At 35.1% G+C, this 17,633-nt stretch overlaps 1 protein-coding gene across 1 annotated transcript in view; it reads right to left on the bottom strand.

Moving 5' to 3' along the window:
* LOC149568847 (FAD/NAD(P)-binding oxidoreductase family protein) overlaps positions 1-17,633 on the bottom strand; it is a 239,680-nt gene that overhangs the window by 100,569 nt on the left and 121,478 nt on the right. The window contains exon 4 of the mRNA XM_089821724.1: positions 14,365-14,418. Coding sequence (XP_089677850.1) covers positions 14,365-14,418 — 54 coding nt within the window. The remainder of the gene's footprint in view (positions 1-14,364; positions 14,419-17,633) is intronic.

Raw genomic sequence — 17,633 nt, 5'->3', positions numbered from 1 at the left:
TTTCTTCTCCTAATCTTTTGAATTATATCAGTGTTATTTTTATAGGCTATGGTCACAAAAAAATTATCATCATTTAGCTAATAGGTTCAAATTTGGAAGGATTGCCTATGAGAGATCAAAGCATGTGAATGGACAAACATTTTGGCAAAGACACTGAATGTTTTTATTCACCTTAGTTTTCCCTAAGGTAGCATTTGGCACTCCTCTCATTAGTCAGTGCTATTGGAAAATCCACTATTCTTCTTTTGTTTGAAGATGTTTGTTGTGTGGTGCAGAGAAAGGATGATCAAGGATTTGGAAGAGAAATACTGAATGTAATATGTTACTTTAGTCTTCTCAACCTCAAGCCTCTTTCCCCATTGCCAATACTTTTGGGTGACGGCATGCCTCATAAATAGGAATACAATAATTAGATGTTCCTTGACTAGAGCTAACATAGATTTTAAGTTATGGCTAAACGATCAATAATAAATATAGAGAATTAAAACTTAGATCATTTGGCCACCACCACATCATTCAACATGTAGTTTATCTACTACATTACATTCTATCTTATGTGCCACCAACAACAAACTAAGGTATAACACAGCTTTCACGTTTTACCTTGCAGGTATCTAGTTAAATTGGAAAATCATCTACTCTCTTGCTGCACCATTTACGCTTTCTTGATCTATTGCTCATGCATGATTTGCAGAGAACTGTTTTTTTTTCAAGAAGCCACTCACAATGAACCCCAATGGGGGTCCAATGGGACCTATTGTCTGATCTGTAATTGCTAAAAAAATGCTTGAAGAAAATTGCTAAAACAACAATAGAAAGAAATATCCAACTTATTCAAGCCAATAAATAATCTCAAAAGATAAAATGTTGTGCAGCTTTAAAAATTTGGTACAGAAACAAAAAGAACGCAAAACATTAAGTAAGAATAGTACTTTAGAAAACCACAACAAGAGGAAAACAACAGCTAGTAGAGTCAAGTGCACGTTTACCAAATATTATTACTTTGAAAAAGAACAAGTACACAAAGTTAATAAAACTTTAAATCGCTCCAATTGCTCTCTCTAATGCCAAAACTATCTCCTACAGTTGAATTCTCCTTAATTTAATCCTTACAGAACCCACACAAACCTCTAACGATGCAAACCAACCTTCGTGTGCCTTTCTTTAGATGTTATGTCAACCTTCTACACTAGAAGGTTCCACTCCTATAAGTCAAATGGGAAATAGAAACACCAGACTATATGCTTCAAAATCCATTTTGACTATATCAAGATGAAACCACCCATGAGAGCAGATCTACAGCTTTGTAATCACCATTGTTATTACAAAACTACTTTCAAAGGAACAACAGTTTCATAATCAACTCTTGCATGACAATTATTCTCATTATGCTCCTAAAACTTGATGATTTATATTGTTATATCATTTTGGAAAATTCTCTATTCTTCATTGAGAGGAACAACAGTTTCAAAATCAAATCTTGCATTGACAATTAGCTTTCAATTGATAAGCTCGATGCTTTATATCGTTATAATTTTTTGGGGAAAACCTCAATTTCATGAAGATTTTTCACTTTCAAATTCTAATGGATCACACTTGCCTTTTAGAGAGGCTTTTGAACTCACAAAAGCTTCAATAAGGAAAGAGCTCTATCATTTTCTCCTTTAAATGCCACTTTTCTTGCTTCACTCTTTGCCCATTTAGTTCGATTATATAAGACTCTTGAGTTCGCCTCAAGTCTCCCTTGTTTATTTTCACAGCACCATATCCTCTAAAAGAATTCACTTGGTTGTTAACCACCAAGTCCTCCAATAAAAGTGTTACTACTTCTTCTTCTTCTTACGTGGATAGCTCATAGGGATCAAGGCATCTTCATAAATGGAGTAGGTCAAGTCTAAGTACATTCTCTTACACTACTTCTACAATGTAAAATAGCCACTGTCAAAAATATTTCATTTTGTTGGCATGTCCTTATAACCTTTCCTTGCCTAGGGACAGCCATACTCCTATCATTCAACTTGAGTTCATACTCTATGGTGTTGATCATGCTTGTTCTTGTATTCTCTTTGAGAGTTCTCATGCTGTTCTTTCACCTTTAGTTGGACTTTCTGAACCACTCAACAAGCTTGGTTTCTTTACTCACCTCTAAATGTTGCTCATCTTGCTCCTTTTGTTGATCCAATGCAATATCAAGTGGACTTGAAGGTAATCCAAACATGATTCAATTGGTGACCAATTTGTAAACAAATCAATTACCTATAGTAGGAGTGTTAAGTGTAGAGGCTTATCCCAAGTCTTAGAATTGTTTGTCTATATGGTTGTGGATGGAATGTCATACTTATTGATGTGAGTTTTATGCCACTACAACATGCGAAACCGAATACTTATAATTCAAGGATGAAACACCAAATCTTCAACTCTTTCTTGAATAAGAATACTCATATGTTAACAATGTATGTGGATTGTGTGATCAAATAAGACAATCTCAAAATTCCTTTTTACCATGGACTTTAACTCAATTATAATGATGACTTATGTTTTGATAACAAAGGGACTTATGTTGTTCAATCAATGGATATCAAAGTTCCTAGAATCGGACGCGGCCCTGACTCGGCAAGGGTAAATCAACTCGTGAACCGGCTTAGAATCAGCCGTGACTCGGCAGTGACTTGACAAAGTGACAAAATCCTTGAAATGTAGAGATTTTTTAGGCAATGCATACATCAGAAATCCTAAAAAATCTCTCCATTTCTTGACATTCCTACCATGTATGCATATATACTGGCATGTATGCATACATCAGAAATGGTAAGATTTTGCCATTTCAAATGGAGAGTCATGTCCATGAATGGACTCTCCATGCTTACTGTTATGACATTTCTTGACATTCCAAACAGTATCATAATTCTTGAAATCTCATTCTATCCAACTTCGACTGGATTGTTAGTGATTCCTCCATTCTATGCACAATAGAAAGCAAAAGAAAAGAAGGTTGCGGAACTTGACAACATGTCATGATGGTCCTCAGTAAATATCAACACAGCCATAATATAGAGCATGTGATAGCAACTTCTTTCAGCTATATGATCTCTGCCCAGATTCTTGCCACATGAAATTGGAAGTACACGAAAAGAAAGATTCAAACGTAGGATGAATGTCTCTTAACTATCCCTTGAATATACTTTAAAACTTGAATTTTTATGCACTAGCAGCATGACAGTCAACTATAATATGTGCAATAATATTCCAATCAAAGATTGGAGAATAACCTATATTCCCAACTATGTACTAAATATATATCAATTCTCATAATCTCTAAAGTATTCGATATAGCTGTTAAACTTCAGTGATTTTAAACTTTATCTTTGTATTCAATTGCTGATTAAGTACAAATCTCTGTGTATAGAAAGCTATCAATGATATATCGCAAGACAATTTCTGACTGTGAATTACAACAGGTTAAACTCAGATCTTTTAGTGTTCATTATATTTCCTGGTTATTGAGTGTCCACGGCATCACATCTACATATTTTCCCATGAATACATTGCCACAACACCTCCATGGGTTTAATATCTTCACATTTGTAGTCAGCATGCGATATATACTGTTGACAATCTGTTGGAATATAAAGGCTCCAAACTATATGCAGATATCAAAGAATTGAAATTACGATAAGTTTGATAGTTCTTCTTTAAGATAATTCCAAATCCAAAGCAGTATAATTCAAAACAATTGACTTTCTTCAAAGCAGTATAATTCAGAATGAACACCTTTCTTTGACGTGGCAGATCACAAGAAATGAACTTCCAGACAGCTAAACGTTCATCTATATCAAATAGCATCTGGTTTTCTTTGTCTATTCACATATCCATTGAACTTATGTAGAACTGTACTACTTCCAATTTTATTTATCACAAACAACCAAAGCATCTTCATACAACACATAGTACGATTATTCAAAAATAAAATAATGCATAATATGACTTCCCTCAATTGGATGAGTGAATAACAATTTATAATATTTTTTCTGGGTGCCAGCGAACAGTAGGTAGTTTTCACTAAGTTTAGAACCACTTTATAGATTCTTCATCATCTGAAATTAAACTCCCAAACAGTTGTAGATTGCGGTAACCTTCAAACTGCTTCATGTCAAATTATTCCTGATGGAAGGCTCAACGTCCGAAACAAACAGCTCTGTGAATCAGCATCCACTATTACAGGCCAACTTCTTCATGGAAATGTGTAAAACTTTGATCAAGCTCTCAAATTTAATCAGATCTTCCTTGGCAAAGCTCTGATACCATGTTAAAAAATGATTAAATTTATTTCAGATTCAATATATATGTGTCTTTTCAAAATTTTCAAAATAGGATTTACTAATCTTTGAATTTGATTTTGCAAGATGCAATCAAAATTTGGTCTTTGTGAAATATGTATGCAAATGACAATTCAGCATCGATAAATACTGGATATTATTTTTATTATATTTTTAAGCAAAAGTGGACAAGCCACCATATATATATTTATTATAAAACTGATTCAAAGACTCTTTCGGGAAAGAATCAGGAAGAAAACTCGAAATCCTCGTCATATACATACTGGATATTATTATGTAATTCTGAATCTGATATTTGTAGTCACCGAACTCCCAAGGGCAGGCCATCAATTGATTTCAATGCTCTTCTGCCTGATCGGTTTGAGTATATATAATCAAATGGAGTCATGTCCATGAATGGATTTGTCTTCACAAAGTGGAGGCATGTGCATTCATGACCTGCCTCTTCATTTATGACTATTTGTTTACCAAATGAACAGGTCCAAATACTAATCTAGATTATCATTTGTTTGCACTCAACCAATATATATCATATCGCCGATCTGATATGAAGAATAATAAGACTTTGATCTGATTCATTCAGTCAAACATTTAATCATTGCTCAATCAAAATGTGAAGAACATAAAATAACAATTTCATAGATAGAATCTGCAAGTGCAGATCGATAATATACTTGGTTATGATCTGATATGAATGATGATCAATCTCAATGAGATCAATATTATTCTAAGTCATAATATTATGTATGTATACGTGTGTGTGTGTGTGTGTGTGTGTGTGTGTGTGTGTATTAGTATGTGTGTCTGCGTATATATATCATGCTATTGATTATCGTTAATCTGACTGAAGCTATTATCTTCAACAGGATTCCAACCTTTGTCCTTCCTCACTATTTTGTCTTTCTTCACACTTCAAACTTGTCTTCCTTCCACGCTTGTATCTTTCATTTTGGCATTTGAATTTTTTTCCATGTTTGTAAATTGATCAATCAAAGCTGAATTGGGGTTTGAGATCAGAGATTACTCCCTATAAATCTGTCTTGAAAGCCTGACATCATACCTTTGGATGAAGAAATTAATCATCATTCAATCCAAGACAAGTCTTGTTGCCCTTAAAAATGCTCAAACTCGATCTTTAACTCATTGAGGAACCAAGAAATACTCTCCATTCACGGGTGGGATTTTGGTCATGCTTGGACAAGCATGTCCAAGGGCAGGTTGGATTCCGACCTATCCTTGGACAGCCCTGCCCAAGGTTAGGTCAGAATCCAACCTGCCCTTGCACACAAGTCCAAGTCATCGCTCATTGAATTTTAGCTGCTTGTTTCTCGAATTGACTTCACTTTTCCTTCTAGGCCACTTCATCAGCTCAAATCAGACTTCAAATATAATAGTTTCATCATTGTGTTGCCCATATCTGCTCCTTGTATTCCTTGAATTCCCCCTCTGAATTATCATTTAGGCCTGGTCTAAGCCCTAGCATCTTATCTCATGCCTTGCAATGGGAATAGCAAACATTCGAGAAGGGCATGTATGTGTGTCCAAGCCCTGGTCAATCTCTGACCAGGCCTTGGATAGGTTTGTTCAAAACCAGGCCAGAATCTTACCTGAGGTTCGACAATCTTATTTCAAGTCCCCATATCCTTCTGTTGATTTCTCATCACTCCAAACTTGAATTCTCACACTCGCAATGCATTTGGTGTTAGTTTCACTCTACTTTGGGTTCAAATCTGATCAGGATCTTACCATTTCATTCTATCTTTCATGCTTTTCTTGACTGATTTGGGAGAGAGAATGATGTTACACACCTTAAAACCTTCATACCTTCATGTATACTTGGGCACAAAATGGAAATCTTTCAAAACACGAAGGGCAGAAATTTGGTGATTATTGGATCAGCTTGTCCAAAATCAGATCGGAATCCAACCCGACCTTGGATATAGTCCAAGTGACCCTAAGTCTCATTTCTTTATATTTTTATGCCACTTAACCAATGAAATTCCTGTTTTCATGTTTTTTTCTTCTCATTTACTCATCTCAAGATTTCAAAATTCCATGTCTTCCATGTCCAAACTTAATCTTTTGGCAACCACCTTCCTCATGTGGCAAGTCGGAAATGAGAGGGTCACGTGGTAGGGTGGAACATAAAATATAACATTTATGAATTTCTTATACATAAAGCTATATTTTATGTATAAACTGTCAAGATTGTTGAGAGTGGTTTCAGATCTCTAAGAGCTATAATGAAGATTCTTGATTTTGGGAGATCCTACAAATTTTCAGAATCCGTCAAATTTCATAAATTAGGATGCTTACATCATTGTTCTTTTTCAGGCTAGAACTTCATCTCTTCTTGATTTGCATCTTTCACTCCATCCTTTTACACTTTGGCTAATTCATTTCATCACCAATCTCCTAGCTTATAATTCCGCATCTTTAACTAACTCGGCCAAACTCATCCTGTATCCTTGAGTAACATGAACCCCTAGGGAGCCAAACTTTTTCAAACTCATATCTTCAACTTGAAGACTTGAAAATTGTCATTGAACTAAGACTACCTCGGACAACTACCCTACTACCAAACAAAAAGAGAGAGTTCCCATTTGCAATGGGCATGGTATGAAAACCCCACAACAATACTCTTCTTAGTCTACTATCCATTAAATTCCACAAAGTAAACCAAATTTTTCCAAGATTTTGTATCACTATTTGAAACAATGGACCTAGGCCCAAAGTGTACACAATTGCACATTGCTTCTTTCTCTATAGTTGTCTAAGTCTCAACTACTACAAAAAGATAGTGGTCTCCACGCCTTTTATGGGTAAACCTCCTACAAATTACATAACATGCTTTTCCACAATCTTTTTGGTATAAGAAAAGGCAAATGTGATCCTTGGTGTTCTTAATTAAGCTTTTTCTAGTAGAACAAAATTTGCAACCTCTAATAAATCTCACAACTTCCTATTGCATTTTGTGCCAACAAACATACTTTCATTAATGAGCCATTGTTGTTTTCTAATCTAAAGTAAGAACTTTTGGGATATGTGCTTTTCTTATGTGTAGTAGCATTTCGCCCTTGGCGCACACAATTTTCCACACCTTTAAAGCAATCCATCCTTAACGTAGAAGCCTTAATCATTTTTGGTGATTCATTCTATTCTAATTCTTACATTCTCTCAAAAATCTTCATCTTGGGAGTATTGTTCTTCATAGACCTCTTTGTAAAATGTTCTAATTGGGTCACAAAACCAAAGTTGATTGGTAGCCTATATAGCATATCCATCACTTCATACATACGTCTCTTTTTATATTTAATTACTGAACATGTTGCAAAAATTCCATCGACTTATAATGTCATGTCTATTGCAAATTACTTTCAGCTTGCAAACATCATAGAGGTTGGTAGTAAGTATGCACAATAGATTTTTTCCAAAGAAATAATGCCTCCATTTTTTATTAGCTTGAAACAGCACATATAACTGTATCATAAACCAAATATCCTCGAACTATTAAAGGAAAAACTCTAAATGATAATAAACAAGCTTACCTTAGTGTAATAAATCAGCTCCCAAGCATGTTTATGCGTAATTTGACCTCAAAAAATTATTGCAAATTAGATAGACCAAGCGCAATAGCATGCTTGGTTTATATATCACCGATTCAAAAGCTTCATCATGTTCACTACCCCAATGAAAATTCTGTAGCATGGAAAAAATTTACATAGAGATGAGGCCAAAGAAGGGAATGCCAGAACGATTTTTTTCATACACTAAAATTCACATATGACACTAGTTATTTTTCTTACACTCATTAGTTTCGGCCGATCAGTGATGGCCTCTACCTCAACAATATATACTCTTGGCTCTATCCGTCAAGCCACATGTCTTATGTAAACTAATGATAGTTTGATAAGTAGGAGATATTTTCCATAGCAAGTCAAATTGTGATATTGCTATCAAGATTCAACTGTGTAGTTTTTGGGTCAAACTCAATGACTCATGTTTTATTAGTGGTTTACATGAACTCACTTCTCATGAGAATGAAACACTTAGCACTCGTTGGATCTAGGTGATGCTCACAAAGGTGAAGCATTAGGACTTCTTGAGAGGTCACCCATCCCAGTACTACTCAACTCAAGTGCACTTAACAACAGAGTTTCCTCCATGGATAAACCCACTCTACTTGCAGCCCCATTTGTAAAACCTTCACCAAGTATTGTGCCTTATGAATCATTTATTAGATAGCCCCTTAAGCTTGTGATATTGTTATTAGGATTCAATTATGTAGTTTTTTAGTAAAACTCATTTACCCATGTTTCATGAGTAGTGATTCAAACGAACCCATCTCTAATGAGAATGTATGGAACACTTAGCACTCATTGGATTTAGGTGATGCTCACAGAGGTGAAGCATCGGGACTTCCCAAGAGGTCACCCATCTCAATACCACTTTAGCTTGAGTGCCTTAACTATAGAGTTTCCTCATGTTGAACCCACTCCGCTTGCAACTATATTTGCAAAACCTTCACCAAGTGTTGTGTCTTATGAACCATTTACTAGAAAGCCCCTACAGCTCATTACTTAATAAGTATGAGATTTTTTCCACGGCAAGTCAAATCGTGATATTGCTATCAGGATTCAATTGTGTAGTTTTTGAGTCAAACTCATTAATCCATGTTTCATGAGTAGTGGTTCACACAAACCCATCTCTCATTAGAATAAATGGAAAAAATTAACACTCATTGGATATAGGTGATGCTCACAGAGGTGAAGTAGCGGGACTTCCCAAGAGGTCACCCATCTCGGTACTACTCCAGATCGAGCACACTTAACTGTAGAGGTAAACTCACATTTCTTCCTATTACATAAAAGTTGTGTTCTTTCAGAATTTTTGAGACATGTTTTAAATAATGAAATGTTCTACGATTCTACCCATGTTGAACTAGAACTTGAGGTGTCATCTAGATACCCTATTAGGCTATTACACATGTATCTGTGAAATCCCTTAGTACATCATTCATCAATCACAAAAACGTAGCAAAGCATTACACCAACTGAAAGCAAGAACTAAATATTCCTAAAGGCTTTTTGTTAGGCATTCTTCCATGCATCCTCCTCCATGGGAATTTGGTGATGCCTAGATTTGAGACCCAACTTAATAAAATACTTGGCATAGAGTTGGCCCAACTAATCATCTCCATGGACGAGGATAGAATTTATTATGGTGATCTTCAAATCCCTATACACATCCTCTAAGAGCCTTCTTTCTTTTGCACCATACAGCATGTGAATACCATGGTGAAATATTAGGCCAACTGAGCACTTGTTCAAGTGATTCTAGAAGTTGTTCCTTGACCTCATTGCTCTTTAGATGTGTTGTCTGTACAAGCAAATGTTGGGGAGAGGAGATTCAAATAGCAATTGAATTTCATTCTCCGCCTAATTTCCTAGTGGCAGCCCCTCAAGCTCATGGAACACTTCCTAAAAAGATGACATTCCATCTAAAACTTTTATTTTAGCGTTAGTTAAAATAATCCTAATCCATATTCTTGGTTATCTTTAATAACATTAAGCATTTGGTTTCTTGAATTAGTATGATTTCTTGGTTGGAATTGACCATTGCAACTTCTGCCTTGCTTTGGTGTCTCCTTATGATAAATTTTACTCCATCCTTGAAATATCTATGTACATTATTCCTCATAAAAATTGCATCTGCAACATACAAGGACTACCAAACACTATTAACCATCAAGGAATCAAATACATATCCACTTTCTCTTTGCAATATGGACTTGCACCAAAATGAAATTTGCACTTATAGTTGTTTGAATTTCCAAACTCTTCTTCATCCAACCTAAAGGGTATGGGTGAGGATGATCATAGGTTTTAAACACAATCTTTTAAATAATATTTGTTGCAATCAAATTACATTGTGACCTGAGATTTTCAAGTGTGTTTACTTCACTTTTATTGACTTGTAATTTTAAAAGAAAGTTTTTGTTCATCTCATCAAGGTCCCTTTCCATATTCATAATATGGGCGGCTATGCAACCAAACATCTTATCAACATCTGAAATATTATGGGCGGCTATGCAACCAAACATCTTATCAACATCTGAAATATTGTCACTTACAACTCCTCAAATTATTTCTATGATCTTCTTAGATTCCTCCACAATTTCCAACACTTAGCATCAATATGACCATCAATATTACAATAAATACAATAATTACTTGGATCTCTATATTGATGCAAAATATTACTAGTCTTTTTACCCTTCCAATTACCTTCTTGAAGAGTTCGCCCCTGTCCTTTCGTTACTTATTCAATTGGTCATGTTTGGAAGACTCTCCTTTCCCTTTACTTTTCTCCTGCTCTAAAAACAAGGGTTGAATGCATGTGACAGCTAATTCTTTTTGTCTTGTAGCAATCACCCCTCTCTGGAGTGTGTGGAAACTCCTAGATATTTGGTGAAAACATATTCCTCATTTAGAATAGAACCACCCAATTTTCTAATCGATCTTGTGCCCAACTAGATTAAAATTCACAAAATAAAACATTGAAATCTTCCCAACTAGACATGCCTATCTTTTTTTACCGAGCATGACCTGTAATGTCCCCATTTTTGTCAGTATCAAAGCTTCAGGGATTAGCCTATTATTGAGATCCTCATAGGCTAATTATTGTGGATAGAGGGTCTTTTGAGGCACTGGCTTGGCTTGGGAGGGCCTTATCTTCTCCACAATTCAATAAGCTAAAGGTTGGTCTTCGTTTGGCTCAGATTGGACTTTGTTTGGGCTTAGTTTTGTGTACTTACTATTTGTGGTAAGTTGGGTGTTGATAGAGATGGACCCTTTCTATTTTTGGAAAGTGCATTTGGTCACATGGAGAAATAATAGGTATGACTCCTATTTCAAACGAAAAATTTAAATGATGAATATTTTGGGAGTTATTATAATTTTAGTGGCCAAATTATAATTAATTTATTGAATGGCTTATTATAAAGTTATAATTTAACTTTATAATTCACTCGCGAGTTGAGTTATCATTGCAAAGAGCTATTTATTAATTAGTTAAGCCAAGAAAAGTGAACGAATCTAATGGAAGCTTCTAATTAATGTTGAGTGATGAAGCTTCTTGAGTGAAGCTACATTTTGGCAACAAAAAGAACATATGGAGGTTATAAATACAAGCCCATTTGTTGAGAAAAGCATGCTTGGATATTTTATTTGCTTTTGATGCCTTTGTGGCTTTTTTTGAGTTTTGATATTTTGTGGCTCTTGCTGAAGTATAAGAGTTGAGTCTGAGAAGTTCTTGGCAATTGTGCTGAAATATACAATTGGCCAACATCTCCTACTGTATTTTTTGTAGCTAAGGAGAATACTCTTGATTATTATATACTTTTTGAAACATCTAGCTAAGGGTTTGGAGTTTTAGAATTGAGCATAGATCCTGCAGCTGAGGTATTGTGGATCAATTTCTTAAGGTTCGCATCTTCCATTTCTGTCATTATTGTTGCTTGGAAGAAAGTGTGTGAAATTCTAAGATGTAATTTGATTCAATGCTGACGTAAATTGAATTGTGAGATAAATATGGAGTAGTTCAGTTTTTTTTTAAGTTACATGGCATGGTATATTAAATGCAAATCTATCATTGCCATTGAATTGAGCTTGGTCATCATCAGTGTTGCTCAAAAATTGCCTAATCTCGGTGAATGTGATTTAGTCAGCCTTGGAGTTCTTTTCAGTAGTATTAGCATTGTATGCTAAATGTTATGACGTAATGTCAAAAGTCAGAAATATTAGTATTTGTTACAGCTATAACCAGGCAGAGTTATTATATGACCAAACATTTTAAATGTGCAAGAGCAATCCTTTTGCCCTACTTACATTATTCACAATTATAAACCTCCATTTGTTTAATCCATGTATCTTAAATTTCTGCATTTACTTGTCCTTTAAATGATTTAATCTCAATTTTACTTTAAATGGAGTTTGCTTGGATTTTATATGACTTTTCTCCAATGGCCTTTCTTCTAAGAATGTTTCTCTATCAAAGTCATTTTACCCACTATCTCCAATATCAAATTTCTTTGCTAGAGCTTGCATTGTGGATCTGATAGGTGATTCTTCTTGGGCAATTTGCCCTTGTTTGCATATCAAATGGTCTTCTTGTTATCTGATTCAAGTCTAATGTTTTATTGTTCTCTCTCTGTGTCCCTCTAGACACTCAAATTACCTTCAGTTCCTACTTGTCCATTACACTTGTGGGTCCCGATTTCATATATACTAATGAACCCTAAAAAACCCAAACCCAAATTCAAAATTTTGTTGTACCAGCAACAGTTCTTCGAATCCAAACTTGGGCAAATTAGCTAAAAACTCACACAAGCCTGCAATGATGCAACCAAACCTCCTCATGGCCTTACATAGATGTTGGGATGACCTCCTCATGCACTAGAGGGTCCTAGCAGTTAAATGGAAAGGAGAAATGCTGGACTGTTTACTTCAAATTCTGTTTTTCATGTATGGGGATGAAACCACTCCTCCATGCAGACCAGTGCTTCCATAATCGCTGTGTTGATTGCAAAACAGTGTCTTTGGTGGAACCGGCAGTTTTGAAAGTGACTCCCTACATGGACTGGCAGCTTCATTTCGCTAACAAAACCAGATGCTTTCTACATCTAACCATATTTTGAAAACCTCATTCTGATGAAGAATTTTAATTTGTAGATCCTTATAAATCATTGTCTTGGCCCAAATCTGCTCAACTCTGTCAAAAATATAAAGGTTAAACTCTGAGATCATAGATTAATTGTCACTATAAGTTCAATACCCGTTAACTTTTCATTATGACTCGGCTCTTGTCTCTTTTCGACATCATGCTATTGTGGCCACAGCACCAGCAGATGCTAACAATCCAGTGGCTGTCTGAGAGTACACTAATAACTCAGATCTTCAAAAAGGAAATAAATAATATAGGTCTTACATATGCATATACTATGCCATATACACAACTAACCTCAACTGCCTTTGATCTCAAACAGAGAAGCACCATGAGCTCCTCAGGTTTGTCTCATATGCATCTCATCCCACTTCCAAAGTTTTGAGTGGTGGTCATCATTTCTACACTTGATAAAATAGAGGTCCACATCACCTGAAGATAATCTTTGGTAAAACAATCTTTTCTCTAGAATCCGTATCTACACAAAGACATGAATAAATCCAAAATTTGAATCCTTAACTGGGCACCCCGCATCCACCAATTGATGCCACCCAAGCTACGGTACCTCACCAATATGCATATTGCAAACCCAAAATATGTGAACATCATTTTATGCATTTGGGACTGGTGAAAAGTTAATCTTCATTGCAGCTGGAAATATTTACTCTTTTTCAACCAATATGTGCTGAAAGAGAGAAACAAACAAAATAAATATTTATCAATCAACCCAAGGAAGACAGTACACAGTATCCATAGAAAATGCATGAAATGCATTATTCTACAATATAAAGCTGCATGAACCAACAGTTGAATTAGTACTGAATGGACTGGAGACCTCAACAAGACTAGAGACCTAGACCCCAAAAAATGACAGGTACAATACCATGCACGAAAGTGCACTGGATGAGGCATAAATGAATAGCACTCGTATGATCATTCCACTAATATAACATCTCCCATACGTATTATATCTCAAAAATCCTTATGCGTATAAAAGATCAACATACAGATAGATAGATATCGAGGACCCACAAAGAATGATCAAGTATAAAGCATTCTGCAAACCTGGATAAGCTAAAAACACAAATGGTTTTGCAATGTGAAATAAACATCAAAATTTTAAACTTTGAAACACATTGAAGTTTTGAACACAATCATGTATAATGAATTTAAATGTTTGAGAAAACTGTTACAACATAAGCTTGATGCTTGAAGACTCTCTACTTTCAATCTTAGAACATATCAGATACTGATCTACAGTGATAAAATCTCATGCAAAAGTTGAAGTGAATAATTGTCTTACAAGTAATTTTTTCCATTCTTGCACTGCATTTGGACCTGCATACTTCTCAAGATCCTGTCATCACAATACCCAGAACAATCTATTTAATAGTTATACAACATATTAGTCCTATTCAGAATTGCATTTGTTGGCAGTGTTTTATGGAATAAAAAAAAATTCATGAAAAGGAAAGGCACCTTGCAAGCTTGTATTTGAAGAAAATGTTATCGGATGGGTTATACACAAACAAACAAGTACTGGTCGAAATTTAAAAAATTATCACAATATATGAAGACCAACTAAATGATGTGCAAAGAACTGAGATTTCCAAAAATAATGTTGATCAGCATGCAAAACAAATGATATTGATAGAAATGTCAAATGCAAGATAAAAGTTACCTACAATACAGGAAGCACACAATTGGAAAATTTCATCTGATACCGGCTTTAGATGCCGTTGAACTCTACCAAATGATTAGCTTTCCTTCTTGGGAAAGAAATGGCAGAAATTCAAACTATTCATCTACTTGGTCTCTAGATGTTGATGTCAATGACCATAGATTCTTTTGCTAAGAAGATTGTATGTTATATTATATTAGAAGCAAGAATTCAAAACAGTACAAAGGACTGTCTACATACACAATCTTGTATACCATCTCTGAATAAAATAAAAGACCAATTACAGGAGTAGATGCAGTGACTATGATGCCCCACAAAAGATTAAACATATCACCAGTAAACAAATCTTGGTATAAGCAATCCCAAAATCAAAAAATTATGTCCATGGTTCACTAGGACGAAACATTGACCTCTCTTTGGTCCAGGACAATGTACGACACACAAAGTGCATAAATCGGCCTGAACAAATTCTCAGCTTTCATGGCTTGGTCAACAGCTTTACCATCAGTTGCAAAACATGTGGCAGCAATACAACAATCTAGCTCCTCTCCTATCTTGCCATGCCAATCTGACGACACCTGTTTTATACAGACATTTGCCGCACCATTCCTGGATAAAAGCAACAGAAAGGAATCTAATAATTGAACCAATAAACTTCAAAACTGCAAGCAATCTTGTAACTACCAAGCCACTCCTTCACCCTACCCATTTATAAACAATAATGCTATAAATTGCCACTATTTGTAATTGTGAGAAGTTAGTGATAGACAAGAGGATAGCTTGGGCATTTGATCTCTCAGATTGTGTAAAGAACTTGGCCTGATAAAACCTTCCATATAGTCCTCATTAGGTGTCTACCCTTTCCAATTAATTCTTTTTTCCTAGACTTTCTGCAGTCTAATATAGTTCTCCATTTGGTCATTTATGTTCATAATTCTGCTGTAGCATATATAGGCTCTTAAGTGTATGTCTATCCACTGGTTTCAATCCTGGGCACGATATCAATTATCATAATATGACTAATACTAGACCTAGACTCCAAACCAAACAAAAATTAAAGGACCAGTCTTAAGACTCATGTAGTCTGAGTACTGCTCTAGCTGAAGTTGACTACACAATGGATATTTTCTGCTTAAATACATTGGCTCAAGCCTCAAACATTTTCCAAATTTCAATTCCTGATGTAATTGTTGAATTTGTAGCATCTTTCGGATATGTAATATCAGATTGTTGCTCAGAAAGAAATTCACATACATGTGTATATGTGTGTGTGTGCGCACATATACACACACATTGTGTATATTGAAATCTTATAGTTGACTGTACAAATGATTCGAGCTGGTGTATCCCCATTATAACGCAGTGATCCCACTGAGGTAGTATCACACTCTATATGAATCATCAGAGGTAATTTTGTTCTCACAAATTGTGAGTCTTTATGTTGTCATTGTCTCATATTGCAGATTATGTGAGAGAAATTGCAAGCACCAATTATGATTGGGCTCTTCAAACACATTATCACCGAGTATAATTTGCAAGATGGAACATAACTAATATTGGTTATGGGTTGTGTCTTGTGTAGAGACATGACCATGTGCCGGGGCACATAGGGTCACATCTCTACACAAGTCACAACCATCCATGTTCATATATAATCACAATGTCATGATTGCTTGGAAACACATAAACAATTCATGTTATTACCTTCGGTCTGATTTATCTGCATTCACCTATTACAAAGAATGGCAATCAGTCTTATTACTTGAGGTTTCAGAACAATACAGTCTGACTGGAAACTCAGATTCAAGCAAACCTTGAGATCAAGAAAACATACATTAGTATATCTCAGCATTGACAACAAAAGAAGATTTCATTGCTCTACCTCAGATGTAATTTCTTTTAACATGGTATCAAAGCCTAGTTGGTAGAACAAACCTTTGAACCAAACTGTGATTTTATTTGCTCCAAAATCACTGAAATACTTCTTTACTAAATCAACCATGGTGAACAATATCAGAGTAGATAGAATAGAGGGTGCCTCCAACTTCATTTCATGGAAAATTCGAATCACAGCAATACTCCAAGAACTTGAATCGGAATCACTTATAGAGGAAAACAAGGAATTACCCAAAGATGAAACAGAATTAGCAACTTGGAAAAGACAAACTAATAAGGCCAAGAAAATTATTATTGATGGAGTTAAAGATCATATTCTTCCATCAATAGCAAAAACTACAAACGCTTATGATGTGTTCAAAACTATTCAAAACACATTTGAGATAATCAATGCAAGCAGATTGCTTACATTAATACAACAACTTCTAAACATCAAGATGGACAAAGGAGATACAATCACCTCCTACTTCTCCAAAATCTCGGAATTAAGAGATCAACTCTCTACCATTGGAAACAATGTTAAAGATGTCGAAGTATCTTTAATAGCACTTAGAGGATTTCCAATATCATGGGAATTATTTATTCAAACCATTAGTCGTCCATCTATACCCAAATTTGATATACTCAACAATAAATGTACCCACGATGAGGCTCGATTAATCTCAAGAGGTATCATCTCTAACAAAGAGGAAGAGATTCAAGCATTGCATATAAATTCAAGCAGTAAAAAGGGGAAATTCAAAAGGAAGAGGGTGAAGAAAACCTATATGAAAAGAGACCTGTCAAAAGTTCAATGTTATAAATATGACAGATTTGGACATACATGTATTGTCTAGAAAGGAAGAAAAACCCTGTCAACATGGCTAAGGTCTAGGAAGTAGAAGACAAGAATTAAAAATATTCACTATTCTACCTTGCCCTACCTAACGAGATAAACACCAAAAAAAATACCTGGATAGTTGATAGTGGAGCTTCTAGACATATAACTGGATTTA

This window comes from Cupressus sempervirens, chromosome 3, assembly GCF_028749045.1.
Source record: "Cupressus sempervirens isolate cs-2001-9-10 chromosome 3, ASM2874904v1, whole genome shotgun sequence".
Lineage (NCBI taxonomy): Eukaryota > Viridiplantae > Streptophyta > Pinopsida > Cupressales > Cupressaceae > Cupressus > Cupressus sempervirens.
This window is presented reverse-complemented; position numbering and strand designations above follow the sequence as displayed.